The 22,130-nt window shown below is 46.5% G+C and overlaps 1 protein-coding gene across 3 annotated transcripts in view; it reads right to left on the bottom strand.

The window, feature by feature from the left end:
* The window catches only part of Eml1 (EMAP like 1), a 153,668-nt gene that overhangs the window by 9,161 nt on the left and 122,377 nt on the right, over window positions 1-22,130 (bottom strand). For all 3 annotated transcript variants that reach the window (XM_050154719.1, XM_050154718.1, XM_050154721.1), the window contains 12 exons: window positions 21,998-22,127; window positions 20,004-20,153; window positions 19,194-19,263; window positions 17,481-17,591; window positions 16,504-16,599; window positions 15,132-15,266; window positions 14,495-14,594; window positions 13,343-13,497; window positions 6,461-6,586; window positions 6,123-6,254; window positions 4,027-4,094; window positions 1,624-1,712 (listed from right to left, as the gene is read on the bottom strand). In XM_050154719.1, the coding sequence (XP_050010676.1) occupies window positions 1,624-1,712; window positions 4,027-4,094; window positions 6,123-6,254; window positions 6,461-6,586; window positions 13,343-13,497; window positions 14,495-14,594; window positions 15,132-15,266; window positions 16,504-16,599; window positions 17,481-17,591; window positions 19,194-19,263; window positions 20,004-20,153; window positions 21,998-22,127 (1,362 nt within the window). The remainder of the gene's footprint in view (window positions 1-1,623; window positions 1,713-4,026; window positions 4,095-6,122; window positions 6,255-6,460; window positions 6,587-13,342; window positions 13,498-14,494; window positions 14,595-15,131; window positions 15,267-16,503; window positions 16,600-17,480; window positions 17,592-19,193; window positions 19,264-20,003; window positions 20,154-21,997; window positions 22,128-22,130) is intronic.

Genomic DNA, 22,130 nt, shown 5'->3' with positions numbered 1-22,130 from the left:
CTCAAAAAACCAAAAAAAAAAAAAAAAAAAAAAAAAAGAGTTAGCTAGTAATAAGTCTGAGCTATTGGTTGAGCATGTATAAGTAATATTAAGTCTCAGTGTTGTTTATTTGGGAATCTGCTACCAGGACAAGAAAACTCTGCCTACATTCCATGTTTGTTTGTTTGTTTTTCAAGACAAGGTGTCACTGTATAGCCCTGGATGTTCTGGAACTCTCTTTGTAGATCAGACTGGCCTTGAACTCACAGAGAATCTCCTGTCTCTACCTCCCATGTGTTGGGGTATTAAAGATGTGCACCCACCATGCCCAACTCATTTTTTTCTTACATTCTCCATAAGTAGAAAAGCATTTGACAAATCTCAACACTTCTTATGCAGAGAGCAATCAGGACAGAAGACAATGCTCTTCCTACAAATGGTATCTCTGTCCCTAAAGATAAAAGACTGAGAGAAAAACAAGAGGGCCACCCTGGCTACCCTGGTCAATATTTTACTGGAGGAACCAGCTATGCAGTGAAGGAGAAGTAAAGCAAGTAAAGCATCTAGATCCAAAGAGAAGGCAAACTTATTCACAGATGATATCACATTGTATAAGAAAAATCCTGAAGAATTATACACACACATACATAAATCAAACATACATACATAGACCACACATTCCACACACAAACACAACACATACACACACACTATCCATACACACATACACATATATACAAACCACACACACGTACATAGACACACATACATATATGACACACAAACTACACACACCACACATATATACACAAACCATGCACACAAATACATACAAACCACACATGTATATATATATACATGTATATATAGAAACCACACATACATACATATACATATGATATCCCCCACCTCTTTAAAACTGATTAGAGAGTTTAGAAAACTCTATATATAAAAGAGCCATATGCAAAATTCAATTTTATTTCAATATACTAGTAACCATCTGAAAATAAAATTCAGAAAAATTTCATCCACAATAATAATATCTAGAAGAATAAATACCAGACAGGTCTGGGAAATTGACCATCTGGACTCATGCTTGCGTGGCCCATGCTTTATGGACCGAGCCATCTCCCCAGCTCCCATTAACCTCTGAACTACGCATTTGTACTGGGTAAATGACACGCATCTTGGAAGGACATGAAGGCAAGAGAGTGATCACTTCAAAACCTGGTGATGGAGTGGAGGTGGGGTCTCACCCTGACACACTGTTTAATTATGTTCAAGATTTTCTGTAACATAAGCCAGGAGGTGGTGGCACACACCTTTAATCCCAGCACTTGGGAGGCAGAGGCAGGAGGATTTCTGTGAGTTCAAGGTCAGCCTGGTCTACAAAGTGAGTTCCAGGACAAATAAGGCTACACAGAAAAACCCTGTCTCAAAAAATTAAATGTGGGTGGGAAGAGAGTGGGGGGAGAGGGGAAGAGATAGAGATTTTTTTCATACAAAATTAAAACACAGCTGCCCCCTGATCCGAAGGAAAGCATCTGTATTATGCATGCTTAAGCTAAGTCCCCCTTGGAGGAGTTGTCAACTGTCTCTTGTGCAGAGCGGCACTGTTTGTGAGAAGTGAGAGTTGTGTCTGACCTGGTGAATAACGCATCACCGACAGCTGCTCGTTCCCGTCGGTGTGGACGGTGACCAAGTCCTTTGTTTCCGTGTCGAACACAAACCACCTGTGGTAAACGTGAGACACGCGGTGAGGTATCCGTAAAAACACAAGGAAATCCCCTCCCTCCATGCCAGCCTTCGCTTGGGAAAGGAGCGACACACTACAACCACCAGAAGCTTTCAGAACTTAGCACGGAAGGCTCTCTCGGGATCTTGTTTGCTCTGCCTTGGGCAGGAAGATGAGGAAAAGCTGGCACCAGGGCCTGTGGTCAGAGGTGCAGCAGAGAGTCACAAGCATGAGGTGGTTGCCCCAGAGCTCTGGCCCAGGGTGAGGATGAGGAGGGGGACCCCAGAGTGTGGGTAGAGAGTTGAGGGGTACAACAGTTCGACCCCCAATGCTCCCCACGATGCCAGGATTAATCAGTGCTTCTCCTAAGGCCAGGGAGTGGGAAACAAGGTGGGTTAAGCATCAGATTGATGGAGCTCCCAGGCCTTTGGCTGTCTGTGGTCTGGCTGCTGTGGTTTCAGACCTGGATGACAGATACAGAAGATCTAACTATCTGGGTACCCAGGGGGCCTTCAGGAAACCTGTACGTTGCTTTTAGCTGAGTATTTGGTCCTGGGATCAAAGATGTGGGAGGAGGAGACAGACAGGCAGGTGTCATCTATTCCATCCTAGGATACCTCAATTCTGAACGCTGTCACCTCCCTGTCAATAGGTAAGTGATGGCGATGTCTGCCGGGTGGCCAGCCAGTCAGAAGGAAGGGTCTACTGAATTAAAGCTCTGATGTCTCAGAAGGTCCCTGTGTGCGGGTTTTTATACACACATGTAGTACCAGGAATGGCCAGCAGAGGATGCCAGATCCCCCTGGAGATGGAGTTACAGATGGCCTTGAGCTGCCTGATGTGGGCTCTAACTGTTGAGCCATCTCTCCGGTCCCTTCCCTGCAAGCATTCTGCAGAAGGACTCTTAAGACACCTTTGCTATGACACGTGAGTGGTTGTCTTTATAAACCCACAGGTATAAAAACAAAATCAGAGTAGTATGCTTTTAGAAAGGACGATGGGCGGGAACATCTAAGACTAAACAGACTGTCTTTCTCAGGCAGGGTTTTGCTCTCAATGATTTTATTGTCCTTTTCAACCCCAGGCTTGAAAACATTGAATGGAAAATTTTGGAAAAAGAATAGTAAGTTTTACATTGTATCTGTTCTAAGGACACTATTCACTTCATTTCTTCTCTGTGAGGAATGGAATCATTTTATTCCATCACTGGGGGGGGGGCACCATAGCTAGACCCTTTGAGACAAAACCATGTGCACAGAACCTCTACAGTCTCAACAGACCCATCTGATTATTGGTCACTGTCTTTTACCGCTCACGTGAGCTTTATTACACCGTGAAGTTTTATCACGGGCGTGGATGAGAGGAAGGAGCTAGGTTATCGAGGTTCTGTAACAACAACATCTTTAGACATCCAGCAGGGGCCTTGGACCACATCCCTGAGGGCAGACTGCTCTACTGAGTCAAACAAAATGGAAACACAGCCAAACAACAATAATTCCAGCCACCGCCATCACCCGCTAGCCAGCTCAGCAGATGTCCCTGTGTACACGGCTCTTTCAGTCATCGGTGTTGGTGGCTTTACCATAACTTACAGATCAGAAAGACAGAGTTTATACAAGTGGCCCATAGATCCACTGCTGCTCATGGGGAAGCCGGGGAGTGAGCATAGACCTTCTGCCTAGAGTGTCAGAGGAGCTGAGTCTGGAGCGAGGCCCAGGATCTGGGCACTTTCTAGTGTCGAAAGCTTCTCTAGCTGGGAAAGCAGGCTTCGCTCCTCAGTGCTTTGGAATGTTTCCTTGCCCATTTCTGCCACAGGCTCGGGATCAGTGGTTCTCAACCTTTGTGACCCTTTAGTACAGTTCCTCAGGTTGTGGCGACCCCAACCATAAAATTATTCTGTTGCTACTTCATAAGTGCAATATTGCTGCTGTTATGAGTAATAATGTAAATATCTGTATCTTCCGATGAGTTCAGGGGCCGCGGCCCCCAGGTTGAGAACCACTACTCTTGAGCAGGCTCCCAGGAGCTCTCAGAGCCTCTGGAGCTAGAGGCAGATGGAGTAGGGTGGGGGGTGGAGCTGGGGAGGAAACACGCAAACAGACCCATGGCTTTCCTCAAGGTTTCAAATGGGAAGGGTTCAGTTTCGCTTTTTGAGTTTTGATTTAATTTTCAGTAAGTGACCGGAACAGAAAAGATGCAGCCAAGGCTGCCATGCACCTGCCCCGGCCTCTGGGGAGGCTCAGACTTCTAGCTGCTCTCAGGGACTCTGACTGCACAGGCTGTGCGAGGGGTGGGGTGGGGGCGGGGCTTACCTCCCAGTCAGTGTCCCGACCGCAACCACAGACCCTGAAGGATGAAAACCAGAAGACTGAGCTGGATCCTAAAATATTTTAAAGGAAGTGTAAATAGACAGCCAGACACAGCAGGACAGCACTAAACCCACCCGTGCAGTTCGCTTCCCGGGCTACCCGGCTCTGTCTGAAAAGCCTCCTTGCTCCCCAGAGGAAATGCGCTGGGATTCGGGTCAGACTGCAGGCCTGTCCTGGCTGAATCTCTCTGTGGTCTTATAGTCTGTCCTATCTACAGGAGTCACAAAAGGCAGACAGATAAACGCTCTTCTTCTGGGCCATAGCTGGTGTGTCTCACTGACCCCCCGGGCTCAGTGGAAAGTTGGTCAAATAGTGGGTACTATCTGTCTAGGAACACCACCACCACCACCACCACCACCACCAGGGCAGGAGTGGACATCGGAGGCACAGAGGTGCTACCAGATCAACTGAAACCACAGAGCAGACAGACTCGATACCAGTCACACCATCTTCAGCTGATTCCAAAAGCAGCCGTCCTCACTAAACTGGTGCTGCTGACACTGCAAACAGAACTCGGGGTCCCTTGACCTGCTCCCCGACAAGCTATTTCTATAAAACAGCTCTCCTGAACCACACAACTCTTTTCATAAGGAGGTGGAGAGGCTAAGGGTTCTTTATCCATCGGGGATGGTGGGCAGAGGGTCGAGGACACTGCAGGGCTGTGGGTTCCAGCCCTGGTCCAAAAGTTATGTTAGGCCAGAGCAATTAGTTAACTGCCTGGTGAGGGCAGAGTGGTGGGGTGTCAGGGTTTTCAGTTGGTGGCCATGCTCACGGGACTGCAGGAGGGCTGCCTTCCCTCGATGCAGTGGGAATGCCTACCCTTCAGACCCTCAACCCTGGGGCTCAGCTGGGGCAGTGAGCAGCACCCTGTGACAGTCCAGACCCAGGCCCAGGCCCTTGCAAATACCAGCAGCTTTGCAGGAATAAATATGCACAATCCCGGGCACTGCAAGAAGGCCGTTTCCTTATATGGGTGTGTGAGTTACCAGGAGACAAGAAACCAATGGAGGCTGCCTGTGTTTCACTACAGTGTGATAGAACACAGCCTGGGTTTAGGAGTCAGTCTGAGCTGGGCAACTTGCCACTTATTATTATTATTATTGTTATTGTAAGTGTTTTGTCTGCATGTATATAAGTGCACCCTGATGCCCCCAGAGGCCAGATCAAGGCGTTAAATCCCCTGGCACTGGAGTTCCAGATGGTTGTGAGTGGGCCTGTGGGGGCTGGGAACTGAACACAGTCCTCTGCAGAGCAGGGGGTATACTTAACCACGGAGCCATCCCCCACTTACTAACTTAGTGACCTTGACAAGCAACTCAGCCTCTCTGTTCCCCACTTTCCTGGTGAACAGTCAGAGCAAAACTAAAATTCTTCAACCCGCAGAAGAGCTGTAAGAACGAAGGATGATACGACACATTCACAACCTGATGAGCCAGCAGCACAGGCATGCCAGTCTGGTCTCAGCTGGGGAAGGGACGGGAGACTCTGATAAGAAAACTGTGTTTCCCCAGGGCAGAGAACCCTGATTGCTCTTAGGGCTGATGAGGGAGGGGGACTTGATTGGGGAGGGGGAGGGAAAGGGGAGGCGGCAGTGGGGAAGAGACAGAAATCTTTAATAAGTAAAAAAAAAAAAAAGAAATCTGTTTCCCCTGCAAAGTTCAATACAAGTGCTTTATCTCGGCTACCAAACTCCACAGAGGGGTAAGTGACACCATGTCCTCAGTGTAGCTCACAGCTCTGTTAGATATGTCATCACAGAACACAGGCTCTTCACCAGGCTTCCTCAGCACCTGGGTCAGCTAAAGCCCCTCTCAGGAATTCTGATCACCTGCTTGGAAATGCTAACTTGCTGTTGAGGAAGCTCAATGGTGAAGCAGAATGATATGGGTGAGAACACTGGAGGTATCCTTAAAAAGAAGGTGATTATTAAAAGGTAAAACATTGCTCTTAAACAACTCCTTATCACTGTTCATTTCATGCACAAATCCATCCCAGGTGAGCTTTTATAAGGAAACCAGAAAGGGAGCGTGCACGTTTACCTCTATGATTTTGTCCCAGACAGGCCGGTGACCAACAGCATCCCAGAGAGTGGCATGCTTGTCATGTCCACAGGTCAAGAACTGAGGTTTGGAGGCATGGATGGCCAGCCCCCAGAGTTCATCAGTGTGACCCTACAAAAGAGCCAAGACACAGGGACTCTGAGATCCCACGGACACAGAGGAGCCAACATCAGGTCTGAAAGATCGTCTCATCAGCTTCTTCCTCCCCAGCTTAATCATGACACAAAAGGCAGCTCTGAAGTAGGTCATCCCATGGGGAAACTCCAGGGCCAGCCGCCCTTCCCATGCTCACAGACATCTTGCCAAGCTGACAATACCTGAGTGATGGGTGTGAAGTCCCCTGACAAAGTGCCTTGCAGGACAAAGTTTCTAGTTGTGCCTATCAAGATCACATTGCCCTTGCCCTCAGCCACTGTCCGTATCGGGCCAAACTGCTCAGGAATCTGTATGGTAAAGAGTAACATGGAAACAAAGATTTAAGATTTCATACAATTGACTTTTTTTTTTTTCCTTTTGAGAGGTTTCACTGTGTAGTTCAGGCTGGCCTTGAATTTATTATGCAACCCAGACTGGCCTCAAACTCAAGGTAATCTTCCTGATTCAGTCTCTCCCAAGAGCCAGGATTATAGACGTGTACCAGCATTTATCTCAGGCATTAAAAATATTTGTAATGCCGGGCAGTGGTAGTGCACACCTTTAATCCAAGCACTCAGGAGGCAGAGGCAGGCAGATCTCTGTGAGTTTGAGGTCAGCCTGGTCATGGTAGAGTTCCAGGACAGGCTCCAAAAAGCTACAGAGAAACCCTGTCTCTAAAAGCAAAAAGACAAACAAACAAACAAACAAAAATATTTGTGATGCCCTGTAGTAGTGGCGACACATGCCTTTAATCCCAACACTCAGGGAAGCAGAGGCAAGAGGAGCTCTGAGTTCGAATCCAGCCTAGTCTACAGAGTGAGTTCCAGGACAGCCAAAACTCCATAGAGAAAGTCTGTCTCAAAAACAAAAATTGTGTTGCATGTTAACTTTTAATGACAGTTATATATATATGTGCCCAGAAGAGAAACTCAGTTGTATAGATATCACAGCTAGCTGTTGAGCAAGTGATCAAAACTCTAAACCTGTGTGTGTTTGTGTGTGTGTGTGAGAGAGAGAGAGAGAGAGAGAATATGCACACATATGTGTGTGTGTGTGTGTGAGAGAGAGAAAGAGAGCACAAATGTGTGTTTGCCTATTAGTGGTGTTAGAGGTGGACCTGGGACTTCTTGTATCTAGGCAAGTACTTTACTTTTTAAACTATAAACATTTTAACTATCTTAAATGAATCAGCAAAGATACAGTCTTAGCAGGGCATCAGGGCACCATGACCTTTAATACAACCCTGAGGAGGCAGAGACAAGCAGATCTCTGTGGGTTTGAAACCAGCTTGATCTAGATAGTGAGTTCTAGGCCAGCCAGGGCTACATAGAAAGACCCTGTTTCAAAAACAGAGTAGGCGAGGGGGGATATGATTGGCTAACCTATTCTTTACTAGTTAGGCCTCCTGCCTCAGAAGCTGATAAAACTAGAGACTTGTAAGAGTTCCAAAAACCTCCTTTAACTTCAAAATGGCCCTAGAGGAGTGTCATTGTGCATGCTGGTAAGTATACAGGGGGACAGGGAGACATTCGGGATGCACCTGCTAAGAACAGTTCACTCTGCTAAAGTGAAGGGTGTTCTCTCGCTATAGTAAAAATGTGGGGGGAGCTGGGCCCAGGGGCTGTCATGAGGCACCCAGGCCTGGTGTGGTGAGGAGCAGACTGCCCAGCACATAGTCTCTACCTGTGGGCTGTATCTGCAGAGGCCTAAAGCAATGGCTGAGCTGGTGGAGTGGAGTGTGCCTGGACTCCTGGGGCATGAGAGGCTGAGAGGGGACAGCTAGGGGTCAGAGGCTAGCCTGGCCTACAGAGTGAGATTCTGTGTCACAGAAGCTTGGGAGATAGCTCAGCTGGTTCTCAAGGACCAGAGTTTGTTTCTGTAGCCCAGGTAAAAGCCAGCTGTGATAGCAAGGAATCCCAGCACTGAGAAGATAGAAGTGGATAAATCCCAGATGAGTGGGCAAGCGCCACAGCTCGGTGAGATGCTGTCTCAAAGAATAAAGTGGATGGCTCTTGAGGAATGGCACCAAAAGTTGACACCTAGCCTCCCCATTCACACACACACACACAATTCAAATCTAAAGCTTTTTTTTTTTTTTTTAAAGAAAAGTCATAAAGAAGGGAAGGGATGACATTCTGTGAAGTGGAAGAGCTGCGTGGTGAGAGATGTCTTCTGAGATGACAGAATTCGTTCCGGTACCTTCTTTACAGTTTAAAATAAGAATGCCCAGAATGTCCATGACTAGCAATGCACGGCACATCCCCTCAAATGCTGATCGAATCTTACTACAAACAACTCATGCTTTTATTTTTGGTGCGGGTGCTATCGAATTGAACTCAGCATGTATGATGTCTTGTCCTGGTGCCTCAGCTTTACTGTCCTCTGAGATGGGACAGCATGAGTGTGAGCAAGGACTTCAAATGCCAGGAGATGGTGGTAACTTATCTACACTGAGGCACAGTGACGGTCGAAGGGAAAGAAAGCAGGAACAGAAAAACCAATGTCAAGGAAAGCGACCCCCAATGAAGAACCTGAAACAAAGAATTTGAAGGAAAAACCTAGAAAGGCAGTGTCTAACTCAGACACATAGTGATGTCTGTGTAGAACTGGTCTTCACAAACTGGGTTGCTGAAGATTTTTTAGGCATATCTAAACTCCTTTGTCCAGAAGACTTGGAGTCCAGAACATGCTGGTGACTGTCAAGCATGGTTCTTTAATGGTGAACACTGACAGAGTAACACTGAGGATGGAACCATACCCAATTGTTCAGTAAGACAGACAAGCACAGAGCTTCTCAGAACAATGTGGTGACCCTGTTCCCACAGGTCTCAGTCTGATCCCAGGACTCAGAGTTCTGTAAAACTTTAGGGCACTGCTTAACTAAGGAACAGGAATTAAACTAGATGACTTACACAGGTCTTCTTGTAATGGTCTGTCTTGTCCCTCCCCCTGATCTTCAGCATCCAGCGCTCTCTCTCTCTCTCTCTCTCTCTCTCTCTCTCTCTCTCTCTCTCAGCTTCTGTGTCTCCCTTCTCCCCACTTCTCTCCTTCCCCTCTGTCTCTGACTCTGTCTCTCTCTCTCCCCTTCTCTCCTTCCCTTCCATAACCCACTAAATAAATAACCAACCTCACTCTGCATGGTCTGCCTATCTGTTTCTGTCTCTCATCATCTATGCAACTTCCTGCCTGGGACCTGGCTGTCTTCGTGGCCTGCCTTGATCTCGGGACCCGCTGCCCACTGCCTGTCGCAGCTCGGGGACCTGAGGTGTGGTCTCATGGCCCGCTGCCCACTGCCTCCACTTGGGGACCTGCAGCATTTTACTTAAACCATTACACTTCTAAATTTCCTTGCAGTGATAAGTTGGGCAAGCCTGTCCAAAGATGTGTTCTTAGATCTTAGCAAATCTCCAAATGAATTAGTTGTTGTGGGAAATGCTCTTGTACACTGTAAAGATTTGTCACTTGCATTGGTTTAATGAAATGCTGATTTGCCAATAGTCAGGCAGGAAGTTTAGGCAGGGCAACCAGACTAAGAGAATTCTGGAAAGAGAATAGGTACAGATGCAGTCATCAGCCAGATGCAGAGGAAGCAAGATAAGAATGCTGTACTGAGGAAAGGTACCAAGCCACATGGCTAAACACAGACAAGAATTATATGTTATTTTAAGTTGTAAGAGCTAGTTAATAATAAGCCTGAGCTAATAGACCAAACAGTTTATAATTAAAATAAGCCTCTGTGTGTTTCAATGGGACTAAATAGCTGTAGGACCAGGCAGGACAGAAACTTCTACAAACAGCAACCAAACATTTGGCAAGAATTTTCACATAAAGCCTGAGAAAGCTTTAAGAAAAAAGGATTCTAGACAGACAAGAACAGAGTTAAGCTGTAACCATCTTTTCTCTGGTAGGCTCTGTTTGCTGGCAGCAAGCAGAGTATGGTGCCTTTAAGAAGGAGACCTCCTGATTCAGCAATAGCAGCAAAAACCTTGCAGCTCCTTTAACAGCCTCTGCCACCAAACACTTAAATGCTGTTTCTGTGCAGCCAGCATCAGGCTTCTTGGTAATAGCATGAACCTAGAAACTCTACAGAGTTGTGGCAAAAAATATGGCGACTGCCAGTACCCCTGCCATGAAGCTAGATTCTCGAAAAGCTAAGGAATGAAGTAGAGCCAGCCACCAAAGTCACAGCTTTCACCCTAGCCATATTGCTTAGCAGATTAAAGACTCATGTGCTCAGAAAAAGAAAGAGATATAGTAAAGACAGATTCAGATTAAAAAAAAACTCTAAATAGTTTAATGTTTTTAAAAATATATGTAGGCTTGGGAGAGAAAAGAAAAAGGATAGAGAAAGTCCTTTAAAAAAATAGAGTAGTTGGGTGTGGTGGTGCACACCTTTAATCCCGGCATGGGAGGCAAAGGAATTATAACATAATGAGTAACTTGCCAGTTGACAACACACAGTCTCACCTCATTTGTTATCTACAAAATGCTTTCTCAGATAATAATATACCTATTCACATATTCTTTCCTTTCATTCAAAGATTTGCTTAGTTTATTATATATATGAATGTTTGTCTGCATGTTTGCATGTGTACCACATGTGTGTAGTGCCCACGGAAGCCAAAAGAGGATGCCAGATTCTCTCAGACTAGAGCTACAGATGGTTGTGAGTGGCCACGCAGGTACTGAGAATTTAACCTGGGTCCTCTGCAAGAGTAGTAAGTGCTCTTAACCTCTGAGCCATCTGTCCAGTCCTCTTCATTTCTCCACCTCCTTTTTGTTTTGTTTTGTTGTTGTATGTTTTGAGGCAGGGTCTTTCTACATAGTCCTGGCTCTCCTGGAACTCTCTATGTAGATTATCAGGTTGGCCTCAAACTTAGAAGTTTGCCTCTGCATTTGGAGTGTTGAGTCTTACTGAGATATACTGTGAGAGACCACAGTTTTGACTCCGTTCCATCTTGACAAAAGGTCAGAGAGTTCAAACCCTTTCTTGTTTCACAAGAACAAATAACAGGATGTTTGGACAAAGGTGTGGCCACTGGGCGCTTTGCTCCTCAAAGGCCAGATGTGATGTTTGACTTAGGGTGTGGTTACGAGGTTATTTTTGAGATGTAAGGAAGTAATTACGCTTGCTTGTTCCTTGTATCATGGTAACGAAGTCTTTTGCTCCCCTCTTTTGCTAGGGGTATATAGGGAGAAATAAATATGGGCTGTTACAGTGTTCACTGGAAGCCCTTCTGACTCTATCTTCTGTCTCTTGTCTATTTCTTTCCTCCATCCTCACTCCCCTTTTCAGGTACGTGTGAACAGGTTGGTCAGTCCTGACAATATACATGGCAAATAAAAACTATACATCTTTAAAGTATTCCATGATGTTTTGACATATATATCCAAACTCAGAAGGCTGAAACAAAAATATCCCTGAGTTTGAGGCTAGCCTATGCTACACATGAGCTTAAGGTTATCCTATCCTAGACTATGTAGCAAGACTCTGTATATATATATAAAAAAACCCACCAAGGTCAAGTGCTTCATGAGCATCTGGAGATACCAGCTGGGAAAAAGACACAAGCTAGAACCCTGAATGCAGATCTCCAACACCCATATAAGAAGCCAGGCATAGCTGTGCACACCTATGGCTCCAGCACCGGGTACAGGTGGAAGCAGGAGGATGGCTGGAGCTTGCTGGCTGCCAACCTGGCTCCACTGAGAGACCCTGTCTCAAGGACTTAAGGCGGAGAGTTATAGAGCACACACCTGACATCGTTTGGCTTCAACAATTATGTGCATGGGCATGCATTCACATATGCACACATATCATATTATATATACATATATATACACATACACACACATCACACACACTCTTTCACATAAAAATATATAAATAAAGGTATACTATCAAATAATGACAGAAAGGGAATGTGGTGATATTTTGTTTATGCTGTAGCAAATGAAGCCTGCCTGAAGATAAGAGTGCTGAGTTAGCCACGCTACTTAGTCATAAAGGCCAGGGCCAGGCGGTGGTGGCACACACCTTTAATCTCAGCACTCAGGGAGACAGAGGCAGATGGACAAGTTCAAGGCCACCCTGGGCTACACAAGATTGAATCAGTATAAAAGAGAAACGGAACCAAGCGGTTGATCACACATTTAATCCCAGCACTAGGCAGGTGGAGATGAGAAGGGATATGGTTGGACAGAGAGAGGAATATAAGGCAGGAGGAAACAGGAGCTCAGGATTCAGTCTGAGGTTTTGTAGAGACAGAATACCCTATTCCGTCTGAGGAGTTTGTAGCAGTAAGAACTAGTGGTGGCTGCTCTGCTTCTCTGACCTCTCAGCTTTCACCCCTTAATATCTGACTCCAGGTTTTTATTATTAAGACCAATTAGAATTCGCGCTACAAGGGAAGGACTGTTAATGAAAGCCTTTCTCTACCAAATAACCATGAACCACAACTTCAGACCACCCCAAACAGTGCCCACAGACATGGCGAGTGTGACTCAGAAGCTGGAGAAGTCGACAAGCCTTCGCATGCTAGGGATGGAGTGCTGCCCTTCACACTGATACCAATTTTGCAGCCCGCCTGCTCCTAACCTGAACTAGAGGGTGAAACCTCAGCGGGGCTGAGGATGCCAGGGGTCTCGCTTTGGCTCCCATGGGAAGACAGTCTGCTTTCTGGTTCTTAGGTGGTGAAATGAACTGCAAAGGACCGGAAATGTGGGAAAGTGTGCGCGACCTCAGCTGAGAGCCGTGGACAAATCAGGCGCCAATGTACCTGGTTCACAGTGATGATATATGCAAGCAGCATATGGGGACTGGAAAAAAAGAGAAAGGGTCCCTTGGAAAATGAAGATTGTTTCTATTAAAACAATGTTCAAAACAGGAAGCACTGAGTAGCCAGAAGTTTTATGTGTACATAAACTGCCTCTATAATTTTCCTAAGATTGTCTCCCCCCCCCATAAAATTCATCTAATTTATTTTTTCAAAGCACTGAGTTGAAGATTCCAGACCATAAGCAGATGCATCAGGTGAACAGGTCCAGGGTCCACACTGGTTTACCTCTGTTTTGTGAAGTTTTTGATAGTTTCCGTTCCAGGAAATGAGCTTCCGGTCTTTCCCTCCTCCTGACACCAGCGTGCCGTCTCTCAACATACAAAGTGCAAAAATGCCACCCTCGTGGGCCCCTTGAACTGCATAGCTTATCCGATTTGTACCTAAACACACCAGGAAAAGCACCATTAATGAAGAGCGTATCAAAAGGCTAGCCTCTGGCCATTGCTGGTCCCGTTTCAGTTTGTTTTAAAGGTCTTATGATAGGTTATGGCGTTATGTTAATACATTCCTAGCAACAACCTTCTCGGAGTCCAGCATGCGTGAACCAGATCGCCTGTAACTGAGGAAAGCACAGGTGTCGTGGGAGCTGTGTGGCCGGGAACATGGCCTCTGCATGTGTTCTTTGGTTTCTCCCTAGTGGGCTGTTTCCTTCCAGCCCACTTGTAGAATGGGGTTACGGCTTACCCTACAGGGCTCTTCTAAGGGTCAAAAGAGCACTGTCTACAGTAGATACCAAAAAAAAATCACCTTGCCATTTTGAAATTACATTGGGAGGCATATCTTCCCCTTCATTTCCAGGCCCAACTCTGAGACCCTGGAGGAAGTGGGGGGGTGTCTTCCTGAATCTAGAAAACGTTTGTGAATTCTCATTGGCCTTAGCTGGCACCTCTTCTCCCTTCTCTAACTGTAAGTGACGCTCTCCTTTCTCTTACTGCAGGGATTCAGATATGACCTGTGCACAAGTGTCTCGTTTATATTGGTGTCTACAGCACTCCAGCAACGTCTGTCAGGTGCCCTGTGGATCAGAAAAGTTACCCACATAGGTCACAGCCTATATAGCTGTTAATAACGTCTGGGTTATATTTGCTGTTAGCTCTCTCAGCAACGTGATTAACTCCACACAGTATCCTGACCTTAAAAAGTCTTTTACAACAGTATATGCAAAGCCAACAACTAACTCTTAGTGTTCCCCAGTTTTCTTCCATCCTAACTTTATAGTTTCACTAAAACCACACACACGAACACACCTATGTAACTTGGAACTTAGTGGTCATCCTGTATGTCACAACAACAGCTCCTTTCTATGAACATCACCTCCAATGCCTTGGTTGCAGCCTCACTGAACCATCCAATGGCTTTAGGAGAACTGCTTGTTACCTTTTCCCCACACCAAGATGTTGCCACTTGAATCTCCAGTAATGGTGTCCCCGTTTTCGGAAAATGTCACGCAGAGGACAAACTTTGGCTTCTCTTGTTTCTGTGGAATGTAGCAAGCATGCACAGACATATCATTTACTGAAGACATCCTCTTATTTGTGCTAATAAAGCTAGAACCCCATCAAGCCCAGCTGGATGGTGCCAGCCAGATTATTGCTCTAAGAGAAAGGAGTTTCTGGCAACCCTAAATGTCTGTGGAATCCGAAAGCTGCAGACAGTTCAAGCACGGTGGCAGTAAGGGGGGCATCAGGGATGGGGGACAGAGCACAGACAGTCCTCAACACCATTAGCAAAGCCAGGGTGCTGGTCCCTGGGAACAGGTATTTGTCTCAGGCTCACTGCCGCTAGCTGCCCCATCTGGAGGTCCTGACTTCTCTTCCCATGTTATAACCAGGGAGCTTCTCAAGACACGGAGGATTTCCCAGCAGACTGGGGAACGCCAAGGGAGCATAGCTTTCTCTACACTCATATCTGTCACTAAAACAAACTCTAAGGAACTTTCTCGATGCTCCCTTAACACCCACCCAGTCCCTCTCACATGTCACGCAGGAAAACGGAGAGAAAAAGTACAGTTTACCTCAAACAACCCTTGCTTCTTGTTAAGGGAGTTTCCTTCTAGGGTCCAAAAGTACAGATGTGACTTCCCACAGGTGACTATGATGTTGGTGTCTGTGGGGTGGAAATCCGCAGCAAAGACTGCTTCATTCGAACACTTTAAGAAAGAAGAACACAGAGAATCAAACACCACCAGCCTCGAGCAGGGTACTGGGCCTCTCAAGCCCCACTGACTTCACTTCGCATGGTTATTCTGGCTGGTGCCTCTTTCCCCCTTTGTCTTCCGCCCTATGACTGGGAGCCCCAGGGAGTGCTGGGAAGGCTGAGCAGGGGTATGTCATCTTGGGTCGTGACATACAGATACACCACCCCTTCCCTCTCCTCAGTGAATGGGATCTCTAGGGAGGACCCAGGACTCCGCACAGCCTATGGCTGCCTTATCCTGGCTCACTATGGCTGCCATGATTCACCAGGAGTTCCTCAGTTTGGGGTCCCATGAGGTGGCTCTCCGACAGCCACATCAGCCCCTCTCAACCCTACTCCTTCTTCCAGGACAGGCGTCCCGGTCCACGGTGTCTGGCCCTGACTGTTGCTTCTATGTAATTGTTCAGTTCTATGGGCATGATCCAGTGCCCCTGGCTGCTCCTAACCTGGCACACAGGACAAACACCACACATCCCTGCTGCAACAGTGGACGACAGGGAAGGTCAGGTCTGGACACACCTCTGGATAGAATACAGGTCTGCACCCCAGACACAAGGCAGGGAGCTCGGTAGCTAACAGTGTCTGAGAGCAACTTCCCGTAAGGTACTGAGGCGGCCTGAGCAAGCCTACCGCTGTCCAAGGAAGACGGAATGATGTTTTCTCTAGGGTTAGGTTAGCTGAGGCACAGATGCCAAGAGGAGAAATGAGAAGTCTGTTCTGTAAAAATAGGGGTTGAGGGGTGCTCTTGACAGAAGAAAAACTTGAGAGCTACAGAAGGGTCAACTCAACATTCTGGGCAGTTGATTAGAGTCCTGACTTCCGGGGTGCTGGCACCCTTCTTTCCTGTAGCCCTAGAGCCTGGCAGGGACTGAGCACACCCCAGTCCTCATCCACCTCACGGGGGCAGCCCAGTACACACTGGGCACCCAGGCTTGTTGAATGAATGAAAGTGAGCGAACAGTGGCTGAATGAATTGAAATTAGGGTTCTCACTAGGAAATAAGTATGGAAGGCAGGACATGCCCTGGTGAGTCTGCAGCGGGGCCTCATGAGAGAAGAGAGACAGAAGCAAAGAGAGCTGAAGGAAAGAACTGTCCCTGAGGGTGGGCGGGGCGGTCATGGAGCCTGCTGGCTGTGCAGGCAGTGCCCTGCAGGACGTGGCTTAGCTGCAATGAATGGCTTGAGCGAGACCTTTACATCCGCCAGTCTCTCTTCTTTCTGCCAATCCCACACCGATAGCACGTGGTCGTTGGAGTCGTCCACAGCACAGAGATGACTTCCTCCATTCTGCCAAGAAAAGGTATACACAGGGAGACGGCGTGTGAGAATTAAGTGGGACAAACATGATTTTTAAAAATCAACTTTTTTTTGTTTGTTTTTTGCTTTTTGTTTTTCAAGACAGGGTTTCTCTGTGTAGCTTTGGAGCCTGTTCTGGAACGCACTCTGTAGACCAGGCCAGCTTCAAATTCGACAGAGATCTGCCTGTCTCTGCCTCCCCAGTGCTGGGATTAAAGGCATGTGCCACCACCACCCAGCTATTAATTTTACTTTTAATAGAGTTCGTTGCTGAGATGGGTAATGGGATCGGAAGGTAAAAGCTAACTGCACAAACACAAGGAGCCAAGTTTGATCCCCAGTACCCACAGCTGGGTTGTGATGGCAACATTGGGGGAGGCAGAGGCAGGTGGATCCTTAGAGCTTGCTGCTAGCCATCCTGGCTGAACCAGGGAGCCCCCGGTCTCCGTGAGAGACGCTGCCTCAAAAACAAGGTGGGCAGCAAGTGAGGAACACCAGGTGAGGCTGACTTCTGGCCCCTGCATGCACACGTCTGCACGCTTGCCCCCACCATGTACAGCTGCACACACACCACCCCCAACACACAGAAAGGGTCCATTATATCCCCGATGAAGACGGCACACTCACTGTCTCTGAGGTCTGCTTTCCTGGCTAGACACATGGCTGCTGCAGGATTAAATGCAGGGCAAATCACGAGGGGGCTAAACAAACAGGAGTGTTTGATGTGTGTGGACGATCGATGCAAATGCAAGCCTCCAAACTGAAGTACATCAAGTACGGGTCTGCTGGACCAGCATGCCTCGAGAAAGGCTAGAAGCCATGCGGATAAAGATGCTTGCTTAGAAACACGCCCTGTATCCTTTCATACTTACAGATTTTGAGAAGGCGATGCAGGTGACAGCCCGGTCGAAGAAGCCTATGCCAATGACATGCAGAGTATTCAATGTCACGGAATCCCAGATGCGCACATGTGGTGGCAGTTGCTGTTGGAAACGATACAGTCATCATTCGTGATTATCAGTTAATTTCTTTATCTTGGAACCCTAAAATTATTTTGGCAGTGACTTCAACTTTGTCAAATAAAAAGTCTTTTTCTACATTTGAGGGGTGCACCTGGGAACTGAAGTATTCCCCGTGGCTGAAGGAGGCACTGGGTTGTGTGGGCAGCTGAGGCGTCAGGAGAAGGCTACCAAGCTATAAACTTTGACTAAGCCAGCCTCTGGCAACCGTACCAGAGTAACTGACGCCCCCTTTGTATATTTCTCTAAATTTTAGAAATGACATTTCACTAAAGATAGCATCATAGTGCAACCAGCAGATTCGTCATCATGAAAGGGCACGGGAATCGTGCCCAACGCCTAGGCAGGTGTTAGGTGAGCCCTGTTCTAGTTCAGCCTTGTCTCCAGGTAGTTGGACACCATGCACCATTATGTGGTTTATCTGGGTTTCCCTGCAGGTCAAAAATCAGCACAGATAACTGTAACTTTCTCTCTGGTTCTACAGTCCAGATTCAACTCCGATGACAGAAATGGAAATACACTTCCGTGCCACTAGAAGGCAGAATAAAAAGCTTGTTTCTTTTCTTTTTCTTTTTTATAACATGAAGGACTGCTCCATTTATGCGAGTTCACATAAAAGTCTGGCTTCTGTTACTTCGCTCTTCACGAGTGTAGGATGCTGATGAAAACCAGCATGAAATGGATGGCTAAAACTCGCTATTATGAAAACATCTCAGATGAGGTCACGTTCATGGTTTCTGGTCCAATATATGTTGATAAAGCTGAAGCTTCCCATTGTGATTGATTTTAGGCAATATGTCACACCAGGACAAGGTGTACAAACAGGGGCTGAAGAAGCTGCAAGAGTTTTGAATAAAACATGACAAACCCACGTGGAAGCCAGCTTGGAAGGGTCTGAACTGCCTGGCCCCACTCACTCTCTCACCTCCTTCTAGCAGCTTCTGTAATGAGCACAAGGTACCAGCTCCGCCCACAGAGGAAATGACAGGTGGGCGCTCACAGCCAAGGACTTCCCATAACACATGGTTACTTACATATGGGATTTTAACTCTGCTTACTGGATTCATTCTTTTCATGCTGATAACGTATGCAGATAAGAATTTCAAGAACTGATTCTTTGGCAAGACAATGCTGTTTTTAACATGTTGTTGGTATTGTTTGTTCTCTCTCTCTCTTTCTCTTTTTTTCTCTCTCTCTCTCTGTTTGATTTTTTTGAGACAGGGTTTCTTTGGGTTAACTGCCCTGGCTGTCCTGGAACTCGCTCTGTAGACCAGGCTGGCCTCAAACTCACAAAGATCTGCCTGCCTCTGCCTCCCAAGTGCTGGGATTAAAGGTATATGCCACCATAACCAGTGATAATGCTATTTAAAAATCTGTTGAAATTAAGGTGAGCTCAGGGGTAAGGGGCTTAAGGTCACGATGACACATTCAATTTGCATAAGGAGAACCCAGAAGTTCCCAGATGCTGTAACTACATGTAACCAGATAGATTCATCAGCAAAAACGTTTCCGGGAGGCTGTTGCCGGGTCCTTACACAAACCAGGAAGACAATGAACAAACCTTACCTTTCCATCCTTAGACGTGCCTGCAACTTGTCCTGTTGCTATGGTGACCCTGTCGGGATGGACTGCTAGGCTAAAACAAAGATATTTATCAGACACCTCCACCAAAAAGTTGAGTTTTACTTCTCTTTCATTAGCTACAATCTTCCAAAAGTTTAAACACAAGAACCCATATTGCCCCCCTTCCTACAGACTCACCAGAATTCCCCAAACAGCCCAACAACCTTAGACAGTAGGGGCTGTTTTATTTATCAGAATCCTCTTATTTCCTCTTGGGAACTTCCAAACTTAAGGAAAGGCATCCTTTGTCGGGAAAATACCACTTCAGTCTCAGAACAACTGCCTTAGGCCACACCCTTTCTTACAAGGCATTTCTGAGTGTGTTCATTTTTGTCAATAGGATATTTGATCACTAGCCAGGGATCCAGGATGAGCACAGATCCATCTACCCATCCAATCACTCCAAGGTCTTCCCTAAGCTATAAAATGAACTATAGGCATATCAGACTGAGCCTAATGTACACAACAAAATACATTTTCCTTTATCTAAAACTAAAGACCCAAACTGAAGCCTTTTACATTTGATATGCTAGGAAAGCTTCCTGGAGATTTTTCCCCCTCTGATATCTGGTCAGGAGGAAGTGCAGTGAGGACAGAGAGCAGCAGGAATCTGGCAGCCGAGCCGGGGAGCCCAACGTGGAGAACAGAAAGAATAGCTATACACGCTTTGCCCAGTCTGGTCTCAGAGCCCCCACCGCCTTTCGGCTAAGGCTTGCTCACCTCTGCTGTGACAGCCTGTTTGTGAGGACTCACCACTTGACGTCATCGTTGTGGCCCGCGTAGTGCCTCTGCAGCTGCTCTTCCACATTGTAAAGCACCACCACCGATGCGATGAAGTACACCGTCTCCCCCGTCGGGAGCAAGTACAGGTTATTGCGACAGTCTCGCCCCCGGTACCCATAGCTTAGTGGAAGTCAAGGTGAAAGCAACTTGCCTTTAAGAGCTGGTAAGCCACCGCTTTATCCCACAGGCGTATAAATGCTGCGTAATGATTCCTGTCAGTTTCGCCAACTTAAACAAGATCGGACGGGAAATGTGCAGAGCGTGGGGGTGCACGCTTTCAATTCTAATTGGATCTCTGTGAGTTCCAGGCCAGCTGGGGCTGCAGAGTGAGACTCTGTCTCAAACAGAACAAAACGAAATACACTCTGTACCTAGTAGACCTTCATACATATGTGCCTGAAATTAAGTCGTCAGTGGTCAGTAAAAATATGAACTCATCTGTCTTGCAGTGCTGGGGACTGAACCCAGGCCCTTTCCTGTGCCAGGTAAATGCTCTACTAATACACTTGGGACATGTGACCATTGTGTAGCCCAGGCAGGCTTCAACTCTGATCTTCTTGCCTCAGCTTCCCTGGCTCTGGGATTACTGATATGTCTTGCTACACGGCACGCCTGGTGAAAACACGTAGTTTTTACAGCATGAAGATTTGCTTGATTTTTAGAAGCTATAAATCTGAGTCTGCTTATACTGTCTGTAGTCTAGGAGCTAAATCTTTTCATTAAAAATGACTTTAAGCCGGGCGGTGGTGGCACACGCCTTTAATCCCAGCACTCAGGAGGCAGAGGCAGGCGGACCTCTGTGAGTTGGAGGTCAGCCTGGTCTACAAGAGCTTGTTCTGGGACAGGCTCCAAAAGCTACAGAGAAACCCTGTCTCAAAAAAAAAAAAAAAAAAAACACACAAACAAACAAACAAACAAACAAGGAAACATTTTTTGAGTAGCGTTTTCTGGATTAAATTTAATAAACTGATTTACTTAAAGAAGAGGCAGATCCCATACATGACATGCGCCAAAACAGATTGCCAAGCAACATCTAATCCTTTGAGTTCCATGAATGTGATTCCATAACCTCAACTACTAAGTTCTTGTCAATGAAGGCAGGGCAGCATCAACTGACATCAAGAATCTGTCTTCAGAGTGTGACATTAGTCAGTCAGCAGATAATCACCATGTGTTTGAGTGTAAGGCCTTTGCAGGGGGCGAGCGGCTGCTGCAGCCTTCCCCCAGTGAAAATGAGTCGACCGCACTGAGTGGTAGAAACAGATCACCAGCTCTTGTGGGCAGTGGTAGCACATGCCCACAACCCCAGCATTCAGGAGAGTGAGGCAGAAGGATTGCTGTGAATTAAAGGCTAGGCTACATAGTAAGACACTGTCTCAAAAATCAAGAGCAACAAAGGGTCTCATCATGATCACTAGAGTCCTAAATTTTACCTAATTTTGATTATTTTCACAAAGCTCGTTTCTCTGTGTCTGTCTAACTGTTCTTTTAGACTGACAGGCAGGCCATGAACATGCGGTATCCCCTAGCCCCCAAACCATTCATCTATACAATGATCATTTCCATACTGTCTTTTCAGGAAGACAGTGGGTGAGCATTTGAACAGGGACCACAATTGTGAGAACTTGCTCAGGAATTGCTTCTCCTATGTGGCCACATTTAAAAACTTGATTTTTTTAAGTTAACAGTAAAATATTTAACTTTTTTTAAATTTATTTATTATGTATACAATATTCTGTCTGTGTGCATGTCTGCAGGCCAGAAGAGGGCACCAGACCCCATTACAGATGGCTGTGAGCCACCATGTGGTTGCTGGGAATTGAACTCAGGACCTTTGGAAGAGCAGGCAATGCTCTTAACCTCTGAGCCATCTCTCCAGCCCCAAATATTTAACTTTTATGAATCTTTTACCACTAGAGTTCCAGAAGTCAGCCACGACAATCTGGTCAGCGAATAAAGGATACACCCATTCCAGCTTCAGCCGCTTCGTTGGCAGCTCGGCTTTTGCTTCCAAACTGTAAGAATCCACTTGGTCTTTGGGCATGTACATGGTGACGGGGCGGCCTCGGAGAAACATTTTGACATATCCCTCTTCTA

The sequence above is a fragment of the Alexandromys fortis genome, unplaced genomic scaffold (assembly GCF_014885135.2).
Source record: "Alexandromys fortis isolate MF-2015 unplaced genomic scaffold, M_Fortis_MF-2015_v1.1 scaffold_91, whole genome shotgun sequence".
Classification (NCBI taxonomy): Eukaryota; Metazoa; Chordata; class Mammalia; order Rodentia; family Cricetidae; genus Alexandromys; species Alexandromys fortis.
Note: the sequence above shows the minus strand (reverse complement) of the source record. Positions and strands in the feature narration are given on the sequence as shown.